Source organism: Bos grunniens, chromosome 17 (genome assembly GCF_055505025.1).
Source record: "Bos grunniens cultivar Pamir isolate PY7600 chromosome 17, Bosgru_T2T1.0, whole genome shotgun sequence".
In the NCBI taxonomy this organism is placed as follows: Eukaryota; Metazoa; Chordata; class Mammalia; order Artiodactyla; family Bovidae; genus Bos; species Bos grunniens.
In genome coordinates, this window is record NC_141181.1 from 18,847,218 (window position 1) to 18,868,077 (window position 20,860).

Here is a 20,860-nt window from a genome sequence, read left to right on the forward strand (position 1 = left end):
ATTTCCAATGCAGAATACCTGGAGGAACTATTTTTGGGGACTCCAACCTTGTCACCAAGTGATACCTCACAAACAGCACCAGATGCTGCCTTCAACCACCTTTGTCCACTTTAAAATCAAGGTCTGACTGTCTGGGATTGTGTGAGCACCACATTAACAGTATTAAAAGACCAAATTTATTCTCAGATTCCCTATGCATTAAAAAAACAAGATATTAAAACACTAGCTTTAAAAGACTATTTATTAATCTTAAATATTTACAACTCATGGGTTAAAATATATTATTACCAGTGGGCTGTTTTCTGGGATTTCATTAGGAAGGAGTTTCACCTTTTATCTTTACCACTTTATTTCTGAGCGAAGAGAATTTCAGGTTAACTTTTTATATTCTGGTTTTTAGATCTTTTAAAACCAGTTGCCTGGCTATCTTAGTAAATCTCAACCACAGCGTCATGAACAGACCAGGAAGTTTCCCATCTCTAAAAAGAAGGTCCTACTATCTTTAGCCACTACCATATATATATATATATATATATATATATATATATATATATATATATATATATATATACACACACACACCTAAATATATCTACTGTGCAAAGCACATTCAATACAAATAATGGCAGAGTGATTGCGAATAAACACCAAGAGCACTCCAAGGGAATACCGGAAATGTGTAACAGTGACCAAATAATGAAGACTAGCCATGGAATCTCTTCAAGAAACACACTAATGGAAAACACAGAGGCATAGCAAAGATTTATGAAGAAGAGATCACAGAGAACTGGTATCTCCACTTAAATAACAAAAACCCCTCAAGACTAAATAGGTCCTTTGTACACTATTATTTTATTAGATTCCAATAAAAACATCTTTAAAGCTTTTAAGAAAATTACTATAAATTACTCTATAACTTATGTTTTGCATGGTTTTAGCATGTTCATGTTATAATTTACTTAATTTTACATGAAGATATAAAAAATAAATATTGCCATGCATAACTTGATATTAAAAAACACAAATAAATAACTTGAAATGTCTAGAGAAACTGTTCCTGCATACTTGTTAATTATGGGAGACTCAAGCAAGTCTACTATTTTAATGACTCTAACAGAAAAAGCTTCAAAACAAGCCCAATATAATGCCCTTAAATGATCAACATGTAATTAATCCTAAGGGAAAGAAAACAATGCAAAGCAATACTGGAGTGCAAAAACCTTTTTGCTGTAGGTTTTAATGGAAAAGGTTTTAATGTGAGCTAACGGGGTTCCTTCCCAAGGGCATGCTGGAAACAAAGAAGTGAGAGAAACTGGGAACCCTTCCTCAGTCAACTTATTCTATTTCAGTTTCCTGAAACATCCCTGGTTAAGACTCCTGCGATTAAAAAGACACAGACAAGCGTTTATAAATATCCATCAAGGTTCCTCGTTAAAGCTGAAGTCACACACTAGGGACAGGTGGTCTGAAGGGTAATTGAAGGACGGTAGCCGGTTGGGTCCAATCTGCTCCTCGGTGAGCAGGTCCAGGGCTGACCGCACGCTGAGCGCCTGCCTGGAGTACCAGATATAATCCAGCGTGTGCCGGCACTCGCCTGAGGTCCGGATCTTCCAGGTCGTGTACGGAGGTTCCGACTGCCCGTCAGCGCTCAGCAGCTTGTAGGCGCTGTTCAGATTGAGGCTGGAGGAAGCAAAGTGCTTGTAGACCTCCTCTGTGGGCTCTGCGTTGAAGTCTCCACAAACAATCAGGGGAATCTTGGCCCCCTGGGTGATGGTCTGCAGGTTTTGGAGGAGGTCGCAGCCTTGAGCTGATCGAAACCGTTCCCAGCCGGTGCGTGCCTTCAGGTGGGTGACGGCGATGCAGAACTGGCGGCTGGACTCCTTGCACTCCAGGGTCTGGGCAATGGCCACCTGGTTGGTTTTCAGCGTCATGGCCGTCAGCCGGATGTTGGCACTGTTGACCAGCTTGAATCGGTTTTGGAGGAAGAACAAGGCACAGCCGTCGGGTCCATTGTTGTGCTCCACATCCAGACAGGGCGACCAGGGCTTGGGGAAGAAGGTGCCCTGATAGCCCAGTCTACTGAGGAGGGGCTGGAAGGTGTCGAAGTAGTGGTCCACCTCTTGGAGGCACAGGATATCCGGCTGGTAGGCGAGGATCTCCTCCAGGATCAGACATTTCCTTTCTTCCCACTTGAGGGCTTCGATAGGGCACTGGACAAAGTTGTCTTTGCCTTCTCCAAGAGCTGAAATAAAAAAGCCGGTCGGTTGTCAGCTGCTAAATACCTGGGGGGGGGGTCTCCTTAGGTGTGACGTCACCCAAGACCTTCAGAGTACTTTCTCTGCTTCAGTTGCTCTGGAGGGGATTCTCTTACTGCACCTACCTCCAAACTAATTACCTCTTACCATCCACATGAAGCAAGGAATTGATTTTCACATTAAAACTATCTGTCTATTCCAGGACAGAAGACATAATAAAGCCACATATTCCAGGACATAAAACATTAAGTTTTGGCTTTAAACAATGTTCTTTGTAGTCTAAGAGATCTAAGCTATGTCAGATGAACTAAATAGGCCTAGTACTGGGTTAAATGTACATTTAACCCAGTACTAGGCCATTTAACCCAGTACTAGGCCTTTATAGAAACCATAAATGACACCTATTTTAAACGGGCAGCTTTTACCTATATCTGGGGGAAAAAAAAATGAATCCAAAATTATGGAAAGTCATTCAGTATGCCCTTCTATTCCAGAAAATGAGGGAAGAATGGTGACCCTGGTTTCTTCTTAAAATTTCAACAGCTCCGTGATCTTTGTGCAGCACTGCACAAAGTTGACTGACACACCTGTTTTTAAATCCAGCAGACCCAGGAAAGGAGTCCTTTCTACCATAACAAATATCTCAAAGCATAGGGAAGAGAGGCAACATCTCAAATTATAAAGGTGCGTTTGGAAGAGAATCTGGCCAGAGTACCCAGACCAACTCCGCCCCCTCCCCATTTCCTGCAGAAGATTCTACATCGCCCACTCAGCAGACTCAGTTTCTCCCTGGCAAATGTTATCTTAGTACTGTGGACTGAAAGCTGGAGACAACACAAAGTTTCAGGCTAATAAGAGACCGGGGCCTTGAAATCTGGATGTGCTGGGAGACAGAAGCTGTCACTGAATATGCAACTTACCAACACGTAAGTAAGAAATACCTCTGAGTCGCTGGATTTATCAGTGAAAACCAGATGACTCCCTTTCCCCACCTCCCCTTGGGAGAGCTCCCGGGGCGAAGCCGCCCGCACCCCTCGTCTGACACCCCGCCCCCGCACATGTGCGCACATGCGGAGGTGCATCGGGCATGCGCAGAAGCAGGGAGGCGGTGGCGGTTCGGGCAGAGACGCAGCAGGCCTACCTTGGGCAAGGATGTTCCACTGCATGACCCTAATGGGAGGGTGGCTACTGGGGCCATCGGCTGGCAGAGCCACAAAATCCCTCTGGAACCGTGGGGGCCGGGTATGCAGGACAGCCCTGCATTCCTCCAGGAGCTCTTTGGGGTCGATGGGCTCCAGGTGCTCTGGGTCAGGGGCCACCAGGTACTCTGGGTGCTGGGACGCCGCGCTGCTGTTGAGTGTCTTGGCGAGAGCACTGTAGAGCCTGCTCGTGCCGTTTCCCATGGGATACACTGCGGGGAAGGAGACACGTGTTACACACTCAGCCTTCTCCTGCCTTTCTCCAGTTCTCACTCAGAGCGACCACAAGATAAAGCAGTTAGTGTCCACAGAAGCTGGGGCCGATGTTGCCACGTTCATGGTCTACGGGGTGGATTACAGGAGCGCCCAGGTTCTACCTTTCTAGGAGGACAACTACTTGAAATACTACAGCTGAAATACCTTGATCCTTATGGCTTATTCTAACCTGAAACTTGTCTTTATAATTTGTAGACACAGTCTTACGAAAGCATGGCTAAACAAAATCCATATTCCTTTTTCTATGTATTTATTTTTTTTTCTATGTATTTTAAATGAGAACTTGAAGGCCAGTTTTAAAGAGCCAGATGTCAGAAAGCCTGATTACTCCGAGATGGCATTAGAGCAGGCTCTTAGTGGAGATGGCATTAGAGCAGGCTCTTAGTGTGTCAGCTACTCGGATCCCTATTACGCTGGATTAAAGAATCAGCTGGATTAAATCCAGGCTCTGGCTTTCTATAGGATTCTGAGAACATCACTGAGCAGTACAGTCTGCAATCTAATCTTAACTGCCAGATTTTTTAAAAATCAGAAGAGAGGTTGGTGGTGGTGGGGGGAGAGATGGGGTGGGGAGGGGAGGATATGGTGGTGCAGGAAGCATTGTCTAGGTCCGTTTCCTGAGGCTTCTGATTCTTACCTAACTGGATAATAACTAAAGACAACAGAGCACAATCTTCAACAAGCTAACATGAAGGGAGAGGTATCTTTCACCTCACTAGGAGGCAGTGGATTGCTCTTTTAAAGGTCAACCTTGTTTTCTCTTCATTACAGTATAAATTAGGCCAGATTCTGCTTGGAATCATGTCTGAGATTCCTGGTTTGGAGGAACCTGGATTTCCTGACCTCATCCAAGTCCTTGCCTTCTCTTGAAGGACACAAAGTTTTCTTTACAAAACACATTGTTTGGCAAGCTGATTGCACGTGAAACTAGCAAGCCATTGAATTCACCTTACATAGCAGGTCACAAAGGCCAATTCAAGTGTTCACCCCCAGGACCTATCCTTAAACATCAAGATCAAGATGCAAGCATGCTCTATCACTCCTTTTCAAGGACTCCCCAGTGATAAAGTGAGGCAAAGAGACTCCAGATTTCCCAGCACACATTTCTGTGTACGTGCAACTGCCTGCAAGCCCGTGCTCACAAAGGCACATGCATGAACACGCGCACACACTTGTTTCCTGGATGTCTGACTTGAGTATATTCTTTTTTAATCAATTTGCTTGCCTATCTGAGTACATGGGTCCAAAGAAATTTTCTTCTTGGCTGGCAGTACAACTTTGAAAATTTTTCTTCTGTACTTCTAGTTCAGCAAAAAGCGGTAAAAAGTTCTACTGTTCTGTCAAGCATGGTTTCCAGCATCAGTAATAGCCTAACAGTAGACCAATCTGTCAGGGCATCATGGCAAACTCACAAGGGCTCCAATATCTGACATCTGTCAGGCTCCAGGCAAATGAACAGCTTGAAGCTGTTCAGTTTTAACAGGACTGCTCTGCATCCTTTTGATGACATCACCTTCGCCAAGCTGTTTCAGGGTGGTTGCTGTGATAAAAAAGCAAGTACCATGCGAAAATGAATGTGAAAAAGGTTAATTGTGTCCAACAGGAGTTGAAGATTTAAGGCGTTATCCTAAACAACACTTCCTCCTAAAAACTTAAGAAAAACCTTTCAGTGAACAAGGAACAGTATAATGTATTAACACAATGAAAGTGCTGGAAGACATGCCCAGAAAGCCAATCAAAATTATATCCTATTATAATATAGGATAATTATATTAAGAAAATGACAAAGTAGTCTAAATTAGAAAACTTACAAATGAGGCAATGTGAAGAATTAGTAAACACGTAACAGAGAGAAATGAGATAAAGCTTGCAAGATAGTGGCAAATACTATGTACTTATTTAAAGCAAAGATGCAAATATGGATAAAAGTTTCTTGTAGCAGGAAAACCAATGCAAGGAAATGAAACACGTATTGATACGAGAAACTATAAACCAAGAAAACTCTTCAAAGTTTCAATCATGCAGGATGAATTAAGTTCTGGAGCTTTAATGTACAGCAAGGTAAGTTTAGTTAAGGATACTGTATCTCATACTTGAAATCCTTCCTCTAAGTGATCTTAGATCTTAAGTGATCTCACCCCCCCACCCCCGGAAACACACACTATGTGAGTGACATGTTAATTAGCTTGATTGAGGTAATTATTTCAAGATGTGTACAAATATCAACCCATCACTCAGTACACCTCAAATACACAACAATGTTCGCTAATTATACCTCAATAAAGCTGAAAAAAAGGTCAGTGGTTTGAAAGAAAAATTATGAGGTTAAAAGAACATGTATCATGGACACAAACACACATACCTGAGACTATCAACCCAGAATGACCAACACCGACTGGACTGTAAAGAAACAGAAAAAAAATCCCTTGGACTCCAGGCCAAAAACAGCAAGGAACTTAGAAGTTAGAGTATCAGACTTCAACTGTAATGTTCTTAGACCAGAAGAAAATGAAGTTACATATCTGAAACATGTCAGGCTTTATATGTGAGCCAAGAATTTTACATCTAGCAAAACTGAAATACTGACTCTAGAAGCGCTTCTTCCAGAAAATACTACAGCAGGGGATGGCCAACTGCAGCCAGATGTATTTTGTACAGTCCTTGATCTTCAGATGTCATATACACGCCCACAAGCACACGGTACATGGCAGGATAATTTCTGGCACTCAAAGCCAAAATGTTTACTATTGGGCCCTTCTCAGAAAAGTCTTAACCACCCCTGGAAGTAGCGAACAAGCTTTAGACCAAAATGACCAGAGATACTGATATACGAACTGGTGGTGCTGTATTAAACAGAGCAAATCAAGTCTAAATGAGATTAAGATAGTACAATATCCACTGGCTATGTGATCCAAGAATGAACCAATGAGGATTTAGTACAACCAAAAAAGAAAAGCCTGGGATGGGGGTGGGGGTGGGACAGAGCAGGGGGCCCAGAAAGAAGCAAGCATATTCAATTAAGAATTATTTTGGGACTTCCCTGGTGGTCCAGTGGCTAAGACTCTGAGTGCAGGGGGCCCAGGTTTGATCCCTGGTCAGGGAGCTAGATCCCACATGCTACAACTAAGACCCAGAGCAGCCAAATAAACAAATAAAAATTTAAAAAAAAAAAAAAAAAAAAGAATTATTTGCAGTGACCATCATTAGTAATGGCAGAATCAGAATTGTTACTCTAGACTGCTTAAACTGGATGTTCTAATTTCATCATTCCCTGTTGTCCTTTTTTGGTTTGTTTTTGGAAATTTATAGGGCTGTTAGCTACAAAACAAGGAAAACACATTCTTATTAAAGCCAGCTCAGCTCAAAAAAAGCTCATTTTGGCCCAATAGTGGATTACTATATTTTGTCATTCACTTTATTTGTGACTTTTGGGGGTTTTCAAAAATTCAATCTAGCACCTAAAGACAAAGGCTTTGCAGCAAAAAAGAGGAAGGACACACTGCAATATGGGCCTCAAAGCCCCAGTTCTAGGCCCAGTTTAAGTGGCTGGATTCTGAGTAAATCCAAAATTGGAGCCAACAAGTTTTGTTGATGACTTACTTGGATGTGGCCTATGAGAGAGCAGTCAAAAAGTTTCCAAGATGGGTGGGCTGAGCAACTACAAGGATGAAGCTGCCAATACAGGTTAGGAAAACCGGGTAGGGTTTGCAGAAAATAGGAGCTTGGCAGTCAGGTATGACTGATGTTCAGGAGAGAAGTGCAAATTGGAAACAGGTGGGAGATGTTTATTGCCAGAGGAGGACTGAGCTCTGGAGCAGACTACCATGTCTGTTTGCTAACAGGGCTGACACATTAGAGGAAGAAACCCATCAAGCAGACTTCAGGCGTGACGGCATGAGGGAGCTGACAAGTCCTCCCCTGAAAGAATTATAAACCTGAACCAGTGTCAAAACCAGCCACCTCAGTGCTCTGGATGTAGACCAAAGGCATACAACACACTGAGAAGCCTTTATTTGCGAGAGCTATTGAACCTCAGTTAAGAACAGTGCTGGTCTGTGCAGGTCCTGCCTGGGGCAGGCCTGGCCCCACCTCTCCCCTTCAGCTCTGTGGAAGTGATTCCAACTAGAGCAGCAAAGATACTGAAGTAAGTTAACATCTGCCCAGAAAAAAGGCCTAGGCCTTGATGGCTCTCGCTGGTGAGCCTATCAAATATTTAAACAATACCCATCCCTTCATAAACTCCCACCTACTGCTTCCCATGTACAGCCCCACTGGAAGACGGTCTGGCACTGCTTAAAATAAATATAGAACTCATGCCCCTAGGGATTTACCTAAGTGAGCTTAAACTTAAGTTCATTCAAAAATATGTACGCAATTGTATTAATAAATGCCCGAACTGGAAGCAAAGATGTCCCTCAATGTGCAAATGTATACAACCACACAAAATAGTACATAACAATAAAGGGGAACAAGTCACAAGCATTTTGTAAGTGAAAGAAGCCAGATCCTAAAAATTACATACTGCACGATCCCACTCACAGGGCATTCTAGAAAAGACAAATTATACAGAATGGTTTTCAGAGATTGAGGGAGGGACCAGTGGCTGACAAAGAATTTTAGGGCAAAGGAACCACTCTGTACAGCCGTAGGGTGATGCATACATGACTCTGCGTCAAAATCCACTGACTTAACTACCCCTCACAAAGAGTAAACTTTAATGTGCGAAAATTCAAAAGATCAACAGGGAGGTGGGGGGATCAAGAGGAAATGCAGACTCTGACAAATAAATCTATTACAAATATATGACAAATTCACAGAAGGGGCTTCAGGAAAAAAGGAATCATGTCACTTTGGAAAACAGCTTTTAACTGCTCAAGACTAAAGAAAGTGCACTCAAATTAGCAAAGCTATTTCTCTTGGGGGGTGGGTGTCAGCAATTCCAAAAATGCTTTACATGTATATTGCGGTTGAACAAATACAATAAGTGATGGATGGTGGGAGTCTGATTTCTGTGAAAAAGGAAAGCTGCAGATAAATGAGGAAAGGTTTAGAAGGAATCTTGTGGTACTGAGGGAGTCAGACACATCATCCAGATTTCATGTTTCCCTTATAGTACACATAGATATATAGACAAAGCCATTAGGGATGTCTAAGACACCTTTGGAGAAACGCAGGGCCAAGGGGTTTTCATATTAACACTGAGGCATCCTTTCTGTCTTTGTTTTCGACTGTGATGAAACCCCTGCTTTGTCAGCATTAACTCAGGCAGTTGGCCCCAGGCTCCAGTAGGGGCCACTGTGCTCTTCACCATTATTCATTTTTTAAATTGCCTGCTTTACCCACAAATGTCCTTAAGTGAGGCGGCAATAAGTACTTCTGTTAAATTTGGAGCCCTGATGACCTATCTTTAATACTTGACAAAAAGGAAAGTCCACATAAACACTTGTGCTGCACACAAAATACGCTGCCTTAAGCAACAGCACTCAGGTGAGTGCCTGGATTGCAAAACTCTCCCCTGTCTTCACCTCAAAGAACCAACAAACTTTAGTCAAGAAACAAGGCAGACATTTATCCACTAAAATGTAAGAAGTGAGCCTGTCACTTTAAGGAAAACAGCTGACAGTATTTTTGCCCATGAGAAAAATTTCCCAGAGAAAATTCTGGAAAACACATCTGGCATCAGGAGCCTGACAAGTCCCCAGTACTTAAAAAACTTCTCTGACAAGATTGGAGATGATAGTTACTAAGGTTATTTTGGAGCAGGCACTGGCACCCCACTCCAGTACTCTTGCCTGGAGAATCCCATGGATGGAGGAGCCTGGTGGGCTGCAGTCACGACTGAGCGACTTCACTTTCACTTTTCACTTCCCTGCATTGGAGAAGGAAATGGCAACCCACTCCAGTGTTCTTGCCTGGAGAATCCCAGGGACGGGGGAGCCTGGTGGGCTGCCATCTATGGGGTCGCACAGAGTGGGACACGACTGAAGCGACTTAGCAGCAGCAGCAGCAGCAGCAAGGTTATTTCTATACTGTATAACATCTGGAAGAGCCACGTAACCTAGTTAACCAACTTCCCAAATAACCAAGAAGATGTTCACTGATATGGTATATCAGATTTGACGTTGCAAATAACTATTAATATAAGCTACCACAAAAGACTACCCACAACTATCGTAAAAGGCTATTAAAATAATTCTCTCTGATTATATAACCAGTGAGAGACTGGATTCCTATCTTTTAACCAAAATATCCCAACAGACTGAACGGAGAAGCAACTAGGAGGATAGAGACAGCTGTCACGTATTAAGCCAGACTTTCAAATGAAGAGATTTCCAAAAACGTCAAATGGTACCACTCTTTCATCTAACCTTTTTATTTGGGGAAAAAAAAATGCTGGTTAAAAAGTAAAAACACAACAAAAGCCAGGATTATCTAGGTACACACCTGAGAAGCTGCTGGAGTTGACCAACCTCGGGGCCCAAGGAAACCTCCAAGAGAAAAGCACACCAAACCCTGAAGGACAGACGTCACAGGAAGGCATCGTTGGAACAGCAAGCCTGTGCTGCCACCCACTGGCCACTGTGCTGAATCACCTCAGAAAGGTTAGAAAACTAACTCAGCAGCTAATTTTCACTGGTCCCCTGAAAGCTCCTGAATAAATGTGGCCACCTTCAAAATATTCACAAGACAACCATCGACCTAAAACAGCTTGGATGTTGGGTATGCAATATATTTATTTAATACTTAATTAATAAATTAAGTATTTACAGTCCCCATGGCTTACAGCTTCATGGATCAAGTTCCAGTGGCTCCCTTTTTCTTACATATGGCCTTCTTCTGGTACTTGAAAAGTCAAAGTGAAGTCGCTCAGTCGTGTCCAACTCTTTGCGACCCCGTGGGCTGTAGCCTACCAGGTTCCTCCATCCATGGGATTTTCCAGGCAAGAGTACTGGAGTGGGTTGCCATTTCCTTCTCCAGGGGATCTTCCCGACCCAGGGATCAAACTCGGGTCTCCTGCATTGCAGGCAGACGCTTTACCCTCTGAGCCAGGAGTAAGAACCTTAAGTCACCCTTAATATTTAAATTACAACCCCTGTTCTTCACTCATTAGTTCCATGAGGATAGAGACTATATCTGCCTTGTTTATGGACTCAAAGTAGGTCAACTGGTTTCCAGAAATCATGGCTTCTCTTTTCACTAGTCAGATCCTGAACAAGTTATTTATCTCTGTGGCTCTGTTTCTTCATCTGGGGATCACCATGACCTACTTCACTGTTACTGTGAGGGTTAAGAGAGTTAAAGGAGCTATACCTAGTACATTCTAAATGGCAGCTATTGTTACTTTTCTTTCTGGGATTAAAGAGCAGCTATTAACATCTGAGAGCCAAGCGTGTACGACACTTAAATCTTTCCAACGATCCAGCAAAGCAGGTACTGTATTCTCCATTTTATAAACATGGTGACTGACTGCACAGTTGGCAAAGGACCTGGCCCTGGAGAGGGCTGCCTGCACCTTGGACCACTGCTTGTCTCTGACGGTGCTGACCAGTCAGGATGACTGGATGGAGCTGCCAGGGGCGTGCGTGGCAATTAACAAAGGTCCAATTTCACCTCATCCCTCTGCCCAGGTCACCGCCGTCAGGGCGTGCACACTGGCACAGCACAAGGTGTACAAAGCGGTGTAATGACCCGCTTTACTGGCACATGGCATTACTAGAGATATCAAGTGAAGGTCATGTCTCCCAGCCTAGCGGGTCTATAAATACAAGCTCCTAGACCAGTGACAATCCCAGTGACCTTTCTTTGCTAGGCAGCAGTCAGACACAAGAATACCCAAGTGCCTTCTGGACAAAGCAGAGCTGTCCCTTCAGTCACGCCAGATTCATCTTGAAAATATGGCTAGGCAAAGAGAAATCCCTCCACAATGAATACTTAGGTTAGCGTGTGAAAATTGGTGGTTGATTATGAGTGGGCTGGCCAAGCATTTGCGCAAGCCAGACTCTTCCAGCAAAATGCTAGAAAACTGAAAAGGCAGAAACAAAGAACCTGGTGTGACAGCTGCTCTCCACCAACTGAGACAATCAGGTTTGTGTTACTACCTGGTGCCCATCATTAACGTTCCCAGGAGCTCAAGAGGTGCTCTGGGTTCACAGCTATGAATGAAATACGGAGCTAAGGAGTACTCTGCTATTCTTCCCTGTGGGTCAGAGGTCCACATACATCTCCCAGTGCCCTGTATGAGATGCCTATGGCTGCTTACATTTTTAAGTGGTTGAAAAAAAATTGTAATATTTCCTGACATGTGAAGATCATCCAAAACTCCAACTTCAGTATCCATAAATAAGATTTGTGTATTGTCAGCAGCTACTTCCACACTATAGCAGCAGAGCTGAATAGCTGTAACGGATATTTAGTCTATTAAGCCCAATATATACTAGGTGGCTCTCTACAGAAAAGTTTGCAGACTCCTGCTCTAGATTATGAATTGTACAGTCCATTTGTACATACTTCACAAAAATCAACGAAAGACTCAGTCATTTAAAATAGGGAAAACCTAATTTTCATATATAGATTTCCATAGCCTTGCTTGAATAATTACAGCACTTGTAGGAAAAGAATCATCTTTTAAAATGTGTAGTGACACTGGTAGCAGTTTAAAAATCTCCAGTCCAATGACTCATTTTTAAGATGGGAATTGATAAATAATGTACAATAGGTCATCAGACATGAGGCCAAAAATACATTATTCTTAAGAGCTTTCTGGAATAAAGTACACACACGCATATTTTTCTAAAGACTGAAAGAATATGGGTAAAATCAGAAAGGACGCCACCAGTGGGCTTAAGAAACAATTCCAGGAAGACAGAGACAGGTGTGAATTAACAGAGAACCCAGAGCGGAGGGCAATGCAGTACAAACTACCGAAGGTAAATTAAACATGGCTCTTCCCAAGGGAGCTCTGAAGAAACCCAAAGCTAAGTCCACCGAGACAGAGGGCAGGAGAGGCAAGGGGCCATCGTTAGGGTCATTCTTTCAGCAATGGTATTTGAGACAGCTGCTAGTTCTGTCACTTCCCCTCTCAGACAGAAGAGGGTGGCCTCTGCCAGCTGGAGAACTGGCTTCAGAGATGTGGGCCCTGGAAGGGCTCCCAAGAGTGATGGACGGGAAGGGAGGCAGAGCAGACCGTGGACCTCAGGGATATTTCTGAAGGCGTGGCTGGAGGGGTGAGCTAAGCATTGGAGAACACAGAAGGGAGCCTGCCTGCACCCCTGACCCCCAAATCTCCCCAACTACAGAGAAAATGCAAACTGCTCTCCCAGGAGGAAAGGTATGGGGGAGAAAACAGGCTCACACAACTGTATAGGACACAAAGACAGACTAGGCTTCTATGAAGAAAGGAGCAGAGAATTAGAAAATGTCCAAAAATTGTAAACAACTGCAAAATAGACATGTTCAAAAAAAATCTTATGAAATATAAAGAAACATTCTTAAAAATGCAAGAGCAGCCAGAGGGTGGATCCATATGGACAACAATCTGTCTAGCAGGAGTTTAATAATATGAGAACAGGCAATGTGATAAAATAGTGATGAAAATGATAAAATTCAAGAAATAGAAATTTTCCTGGGCTAGAGAATGGTATGTCCTGGGGCTTCCTTGGTGGATCAGTGGTAAAGAATCTGCCTACCAATGCAGGAGACATGGGTTCAGTCCCTGATCTGGGAAGATCCCACATGCCGTGGAGCAGCTTAAGCCTGTGCTCAACTACTGAGCCTATGCTCAAGAACCTGGGAGCTGCAACTCCGGAAGAACTTGCACCCTAGAACCAATGCTCTGTTTTGCAACAAGAAGCCACCACAATGAGAAACCCGTGAATTGCGACTAGAGAGTGCCCCTTGCTCTCCATAACTAGAGAAAAGCCCACACAGCAATGAAGGCCCAGCACAGCCCAAAAAAAAAAAAAAGAATGGTATGTCCTTAGACTGAATGGGCTCATCTGATGCTGAGACGTTTATCCTGACAGAACTTCTGAACACCAAGGACAAACAATCCTCAACTTCTAGAGGATAATCAGTATCGTCAAAGAGATTGCAGTTCTGAGGCAAAATAAACAGACATGTTATTTTTAAAAAATTATATTTTAAAATTGTCATGAAAATTTTCCAAATAAAAAATTTAGAATGAACCACTACTGGAAAGAGAAATTAATTGTAGAACACATCTCAGCAAATCTATTTGACCTAGAAAATCTGAAAGATGAACATCTTCAGCAACCCCCTCAGTGAAAGCAAAACATAAAGGAAACAGAAAACCATCATGTCCAGGGTGTCAGTAGGATATGCAAAACAACTTCCTTGTACCCCGTACTGGACAGACCTGCCCCAGCACTGGACGCTCAGAGTAGGGGACAGGCTGGGAAAAGCAAAGGAAAATGATGCACAAGGCACTTCCTGGACACCCTGCTGCCACTTTTCTTTACTGCTCCATGATTCTGGCTCCAAGGAACTTTGGACTTCTCAGACTACTCCAGTTCTGAAGGGAAAAAGCAGTTTTCAAATCATTCTGCACAATCCCTCATAATCCAATAGCCGTCTCTACTGGAGACTAACTTCTGGGGACACTAGTTAAGAAACTTCTAGCAGGCTTCCAAGCATTTAGCAAAGCAAGTGTCTCACTGGCTGTCTGCCCAGGCTATACATCAGAACTAGCAGATGCTCAAGGCCCACTTGCAGAAACTAAAATTCAGATGATCTGAGTGGGACCCAGGCATTCTTTTGATAGCTCCTTTTATATAATGATGTACACCCTTGGTATCTGCATCTGGGGATTCAACCAACCTTGGATGAGGAACCCACCCATGGTGGGGTGGGGCTGCATTTCATAAAGACATTTAAATCTGACAGGGAGTTTTTCGTAGCCCTCTTTCTCCTGGACACTCCCACCCACATCCCTGATGCTGAATTCTGTGTAGCTGGTAGGTTTCAGGTGCTGCTTTGAGATCACATAGAGACAAGAAGACAGCTAAGATTTTTGCTTGAGGTCATACTCCTTCCTGTAGGAAGGCTGCTCAAATCCAGCAAATCCAGAACTTCATGGCTAGGACTCTGTGTTCCCAATGCAGGGGGCTGGGTTAGATCCCAGTCCCCAGGAACCAGTTTCCACATGTCTCAACAAAGATCCCATGGACCGCACAGCCAAATATTTTTTAAAAAATAACAAATCCAAAAATTTTCATTAAAGTACAAGTGGGTTTACTATGGAACTAAACACCCATGCACGTCATCCTTGCATTCAAATGTGATAACCATTCAAGTGGTTAGCAAAATTCTAGGAATCCTGATGACAGATCTTAATTTCCAATGCAGTTAGTCACGAAACAATAAAATATTTGGCCTTTTAAGTGTACTGTGCTCAGTAAAACTTATGGATCAGTTGATATCGTGGTTTCTAATTCAAAAGCCCCCAGTAACTCACTGTATTTAAGCTCTTACCATTGAATGCTGTAACAAATAGCTTGTTCTCCTACAAAGAAAATATATTTCTATAAAGCTTGATAATTACAAGCTGTTGCACTTCTCTCTCATAAGCAGATTACTCACATTGTTAAAGGACATACTAAATAAAACCGCCTCCTCAAATGGGCTGGTATTTGCTTTTAAAATCGTACCAAGAGAAAAAAGAATGTGTTCCAGTGGTAGAGAACAGTAATTCAGCCAACTCTTCATTATCTGAGGAGGTGGCATCTGGAGGATGGCATTTATAAACCCATAGATGACACCAGACCACGTTTCATCCAGCAGAGTAACTGTGACAGCTGCTGCTTCTCTATGGGGCCTGTGATCCTTCTGTGAGAAAAGGTCCCCTTTAAATTCTAATAACCCAGCATCTGATGACTGCAAACGGGCTGCACTCACCTTTCCAGTGACATCTGACTGCCACAGGGCGTAAGTTATGAAGGAACTGATTAACAAATAGGGTCAACTTGGGATTTAGCACCCCCTCCCCAAAGACTGGGGCTTCCCAGGTGGTGCTAGTGGTAAAGAATCCACCTATCAATGCAAGATGTTAAGAGACTTGGGTTTTACCCTTGGGTTGGGAAGATCCCCTGGCTAAGGACATGGCACCCCACTCCAGTATTGCTGCCTGGGAAATCCCATGGACAGAGGAGCCTGGAGGGCTTATGACCCATAGGGTCCCAAACAGTCAGATGTGACTGAAGTGACTCAGCACACACACACCCCAAAAGATGCTGGAGTGAGCGAAGTGTAGCTTTCAGTTCCTTGAAGACTTTCTCTAGCCAGATGTCTAAACCTTGAGGCCTGTAATAACAATAATCTGCTTTTTATTTATTGTTGTCATTTTGTTAAGTAACGTGGAATTCGGGACCCACCCATAACGATTCTTCTTAATAAGTCTACAATAGGATCTATAAATCCTGGGAAACATTTGGCAAAGTACCTCCTCTCTCACCCTGCCACCATCCATGTCTCACACCTTCCACTTTGCTACTGGCTTTTCCCAAGCAAAATGTTTTTAATCTCTTTCAATCTTAACTGTACTTCAAGGACCAATTCAAATGCCAACCACTTTTTGAAGCCAAAATGATCACCACTGATGGAAGGGACTTCATGCTCTCCAGCACCCTTGTGCCATTTGCAAACCTTTAACTGAAAGAGAATAAAAGGTGTTTTTATTTCTTTAAACACTCAGGTCTTTGTGCAAAACCCATCTCTCTGGGAACTAAACTCAGAGGCAGACCGTGTCTCACATTCTTTTACCTCCTATAAGGTGGCACCTAGCTCAAATGGTCAAGAATCTGCCTGCAATGCAGGAGGCCAGGGTTTGATTCCTGGGTCAGGAAGATCCTCTGGAGAAGGGAACAGCAATCCACTCCAGTATTGGTGCCTGGAGAATCCCATGGAAAGAGAAGCCTGGTGGGCTACAGTTCATGGGGTCGCAAAGAATCAGAAACTTCTGAATGACTAACACAATAGAGTGAGACAGACCAGAAATGGAAAGACTTTTTGAATGAGTGAGTGAGTGATCAAAGGATATGCAAATGAATGCATTCATGAGTTTCTCTCAACAAGCAGCTGAAGCCAAAACTGAGCAAAATGAGAAACTGCCCTAGCTCTTGTAGTAGTTTAACAGCCATAAATCCTTTCAATTTCTTTCTAAAGCTAGGGGATTTCAGGGGACTTCCAGAAAGTTCATTAAGCATCTTTCTATGTCAAAGGCCTAAGATCCAGCATGTCCTGACCTTTCTTCCCAACTAACAGCACAGCTCTCTTATCTGTATTACACAAGTTATGTGTATTCCCAAAATGAACCTACTGGCTAACTCTGCCCCAGGACCCGCAGGAAATTTAAGGTAAGAGGTGAAGACAAGAGATACAGTGCTACAGAAGACACCAGTTGATTTTCTTTTACTTCTCCCACCTCAAACCCAACAATGTGCCTCTAGAAATTTTCCCATTCTAAGTTATTTCACAAACGCCAAATTCCTACAGAACTGCAAAGAAAATCTCAATGACTGTCAAGTTCATCCTTTTTAAAAAAAGAACAAAAGAGTTTAGTCTCCAGTAATCAGTTTAACTTCCTAATATTTTTTTATTTTTGGTCACGCTGGGTGGCATGCGAGACCTTAGTTCCCCGGCCAGGGGTGGAATCTGTGACCCCTGCAGTGGAAACGCAGTCTTAACCGCTGGCCGCCGGCGAAGTCCCTTTACAAAAATAAAATCCTAATTTTAAAAAGAATGTCTCTATCTAAACATCCGCCAATCATCTGAATAGAGTTTAAAATCTTGACTCGAATCGCATTTTGGGTGATCACTTGCTCGGTTCTGAAGTTAATACAAAACTTGGGAATTCCCTGGCAGCCCAGTGTTTAGGGCTCCGCCTTTTCTTTCACTGCCCTGGCGGTTCAATCCCCCATGGGGGAATTAAGATCCGGCAACCCGTGTAGGGCGGCATAAAAGAGATAACACAAAACTTTTGGAGCAAAAGGTAGTCGTTAACAATCTGAGATGTTCATACGTCTTAAACAGCAATAAACTTGAGTACGACTAAAATATACCTGCTAGCGTGATGAAACTGCCCACTTTTGAAAGAAAAGCTTTATTAATTTTTAAAGTATGACTAATTTGTATGTAAATTGTGGCCGCGGTATTGAGGCCTCGGGCAGAAACTTACGTGGCCAAAAAAGGGAAGATCCAGGGAACTTCCCTGGGGGTCCAGTGGTTAAGATTCCAGGCTTCCAATGCAAGGAGCGCAGGTTCGATCCCTGGTTAGGGAAGTAAGATCCTGCCTGGCGTTTTCCTCCCCACAACCCAAGCAAAATCCTATAGAACAGGTTCTTGGCAAAGAGATAGCATCATCTTTACAAGATCTTAACCCCAGGTATACAGGACGCATAATGACACAAATATTAAGACTGGAAGGCTCCCCCCAAATTCAAGTAGATGTCCAAAGAGTCAATGCGTGTTCATACATTTTTCAAAATTCAGACCACCTAAGCCATGCAGGCCACAGGATCAGATAAGAGTAACTTCATATACATATTGCATAAAATGTTCCATTAGCGCAATAAGTAAAACAAAAATAATCTGCGGCCTCGGAAGGGGAAAAGATAACTTAGGTCAAGAGCGAGAAATACTGAAACCGCGGCATCAAACGGGAACGATTAAACGGGAACCTAGCACGGGGTTGCAGTTCTTACCGGACGCGGTGCAAGCCCCAGGCAAGAGAAGGCGGCAAAGGAGGGCAGAGACGGCGGCTCAAGGAGAAGAGGCACCGCTTCCCGGTCGCACCACACCGCCCGGCAGCCCCCGGCTTCCCATTCATTCCCCGCCGTCTCCAGGTGGCGGCCGCCGCGTTCTCCGCCCGGAACGGCGGTGCACTCACCTGTTCGGGAGCACGACCTCGCGACGTCGCGGGCCGCCGAAGCCGCCGCCAGAAGCCGGGGAGACGCGAGCCGCGGTGCGGCCGTGGGCGAGAGGCGGCGCGGCGGCGGCGGCGGGCCGGGCGCGCGGCGCAGGCCGGGCGCGTCCCTCTGTAGCAGGGCGGAGCAGAGCCGCCGCGGGCTCTGATACATGCCGGGCGCCGCCGCCAAAACCGCCGCGGCCCCTCGCGCGCCCCACCTAACTGCGGGCCCCGCCGAGGCGGGCAAGCCCAGCAGACTCTTGGGGCCGTCCGAGCAGAGGCTCCGGGGATCCTTCTCTTCCAGCCGCGGCCCGGGGGAAGGTCGCAGGCAGACGAGCCCGAGAGGGCGCGAACGAAGCTGCGGATGCTGTGAAGCGGAGGCGCTGTCTGCCGCGGGCCGGCTGGAGCTGGAGGGTAACCGGCGAGCGCAGCGCGCTGACAAAGCGGGCGCTACCAAGCGAACCAGGGAGGGGGTGTCCATGGGACCTGCGCCCGACGCGACCTGGCAGGGATTCGTAGAACTGGAGTGATCCTGCTTTGAGAGGACGCAGATACTCAGCTGTTTATGGGGTGGAGGCTGTGGGAGGTCCAAGGTAACAAGTATCCCTCAAGGCAGTTTTAAAGAAATGAGCCTCCCCTTCCGCTGGGTGGAGTGGAAACGCCCACAGGCTGGGAGTCCCAAGACCTTCCAGGCTATGGCCCCGGGGACACGTGTGTGTCCGAGTAAAAGACAGCATCCGTGTACTCGTGTAAGTGAGAATCCGGCAGAGGGTGTCTGCTCCCCACCCCTTCGGCGGGATGTGTTGCGTTAAAATGAAATTAAGCACGATAAAGCCCCTACTGTGTGCGAGGGCGACGCTGAGTAAGGCCACGTCCCTTTCCTCAATGTTATCCTCAGGCAAAGGGGGCCCAACGTGGCAGGAGAAATCAGACCATAAAGCTGTACAAGGTATTCAATATCACAGTAATCCAAGTAAAAAAAAAAAAAAAGCTGTACAAGGTAGATTAAGATCAATGGCATCAGTTTATGTAAATTTGGCGATAGAGGTCGTAACACGCCTGGATTTTCTAGAAGGCTTATTAGAAGAGAAGAGCCATGACTTGGATTTACATTTGTGGAATTTGGGAGAAAGAGTGGTGGTGATTTACACAGGCAAAAAAGGGAATAAAGCAAAAAGCCCTAGGTATCTTTGCGGCAACATCTCTTATGTAGGATGGAAGTGAAGAAGTAAGGCAGATGCTTGGATGGGTTACACTGCGGAAGGCAGAGATTGTATTAGACTTAATATGGTCGAAAAGGGTGAGCTGTTTGTAAACTGGGCAAGGATATGTCTTAGGGCCGTGCTGTCATTGGAGGTCAAGTATCTTGGGCGTGTGAAAAGGCTGGAGAGAGTAGACTAGCTGATATGAAAGATACTCGAGACTTGCATCTGGTACTAGAAAAGAATGAATGGAAGAAATATCTCAGATAGCTTGGGCAGGAAATGATGACTAACCAGAACAGGAAGTGGGGTGAGTGGGAGAGATGCCCAAGACTCGGTTCCTCTCTGAATGATTTATGACCTAGAAATGCTTTCTTGTTGGTTTTCCCATGATTTTGCTGAGTCTGCTGTCTTGTGGAATTGGAAGCTTTTCATTACTAAGGATATTCAAAATATTTTTAAGAGCAGAGGGTGTGGATGTGTCAGCTGACAGGGTTGCTCATAACTACTGGGAGACACCCTCCTTGGCAAATCATTAGATCTCTTAGTCTCACTTTCCTTATCTATAAAAGTCATACCTTAGTCATTAGGTCAAATAAAAGGTGATGATCAAACTAGTCCATAAAAAGTGTTCTGCAAATATAGCAAAATGTTGAATTAGAATCTAGGGTCTATGGGAATTCACTCACAGTTCTTTTTCTTTTGCATATGTTTGGAAATATCCATAATAAATTGTTGAAATAAAAGTGCTTTGAAAAATTAAAAGTACTGTTTGAATATAAACTGTCATTATTAAAAGGGATTCAAAGAGCATGCTTTCCTGAAACTGGGTCAGCAGCATTATTTTTGGTATATGCTAAATACTGTATACTTTAAACAATCAGAAAAATATAAATAAAAACTTTATTCACTTCAAATTCATTTAGGGGGTTGGTGGCTAAATCCCCAGGTTGACTGGTAGCCAACCATGGTGGCTCAATGATAAAGAGTCCATCTGCAAATGCAGGA

The 20,860-nt window shown here is 44.2% G+C and overlaps 1 protein-coding gene across 6 annotated transcripts; it reads right to left on the reverse strand.

The window, feature by feature from the left end:
- Positions 1-223: 223 nt before the first annotated feature.
- On the reverse strand, positions 224-20,611 carry NOCT (nocturnin). Of its 6 annotated transcripts, none has more exons than XM_086346702.1 (5): positions 18,633-19,039; positions 6,093-6,130; positions 5,143-5,270; positions 3,397-3,666; positions 224-2,242 (listed from the first exon to the last, which is right to left on the reverse strand). In XM_086346702.1, the coding sequence occupies exons 4-5, from the start codon at positions 3,656-3,658 to the stop codon at positions 1,419-1,421; spliced, it is 1,086 nt and encodes a 361-aa protein (XP_086202828.1). In that variant the 5' UTR covers positions 3,659-3,666; positions 5,143-5,270; positions 6,093-6,130; positions 18,633-19,039; the 3' UTR covers positions 224-1,418. The 6 variants fall into 6 exon arrangements, with proteins under 6 accessions (XP_086202828.1, XP_086202830.1, XP_086202829.1 ...); XM_086346704.1 differs by lacking the exon at positions 18,633-19,039 and adding an exon at positions 10,175-10,205; XM_086346703.1 differs by lacking the exon at positions 5,143-5,270.
- Positions 20,612-20,860: the final 249 nt, after the last annotated feature.

Bases quoted from the DNA above. Each gene is read 5' to 3' on its own strand.
- NOCT (XM_086346698.1), bottom strand. From the start codon at position 19,131: ATGGACACCCCCTCCCTGGTTCGCTTGGTAGCGCCCGCTTTGTCAGCG. The intron at 3,667-18,632 runs GTGAGTGCACCG...CCTTCCCCGCAG, and splicing joins GAGGTCGTGCTCCCGAACAG to TGTATCCCATGGGAAACGGC. The intron at 2,243-3,396 runs GTAGGCCTGCTG...TTTTTATTTCAG, and splicing joins GTGGAACATCCTTGCCCAAG to CTCTTGGAGAAGGCAAAGAC.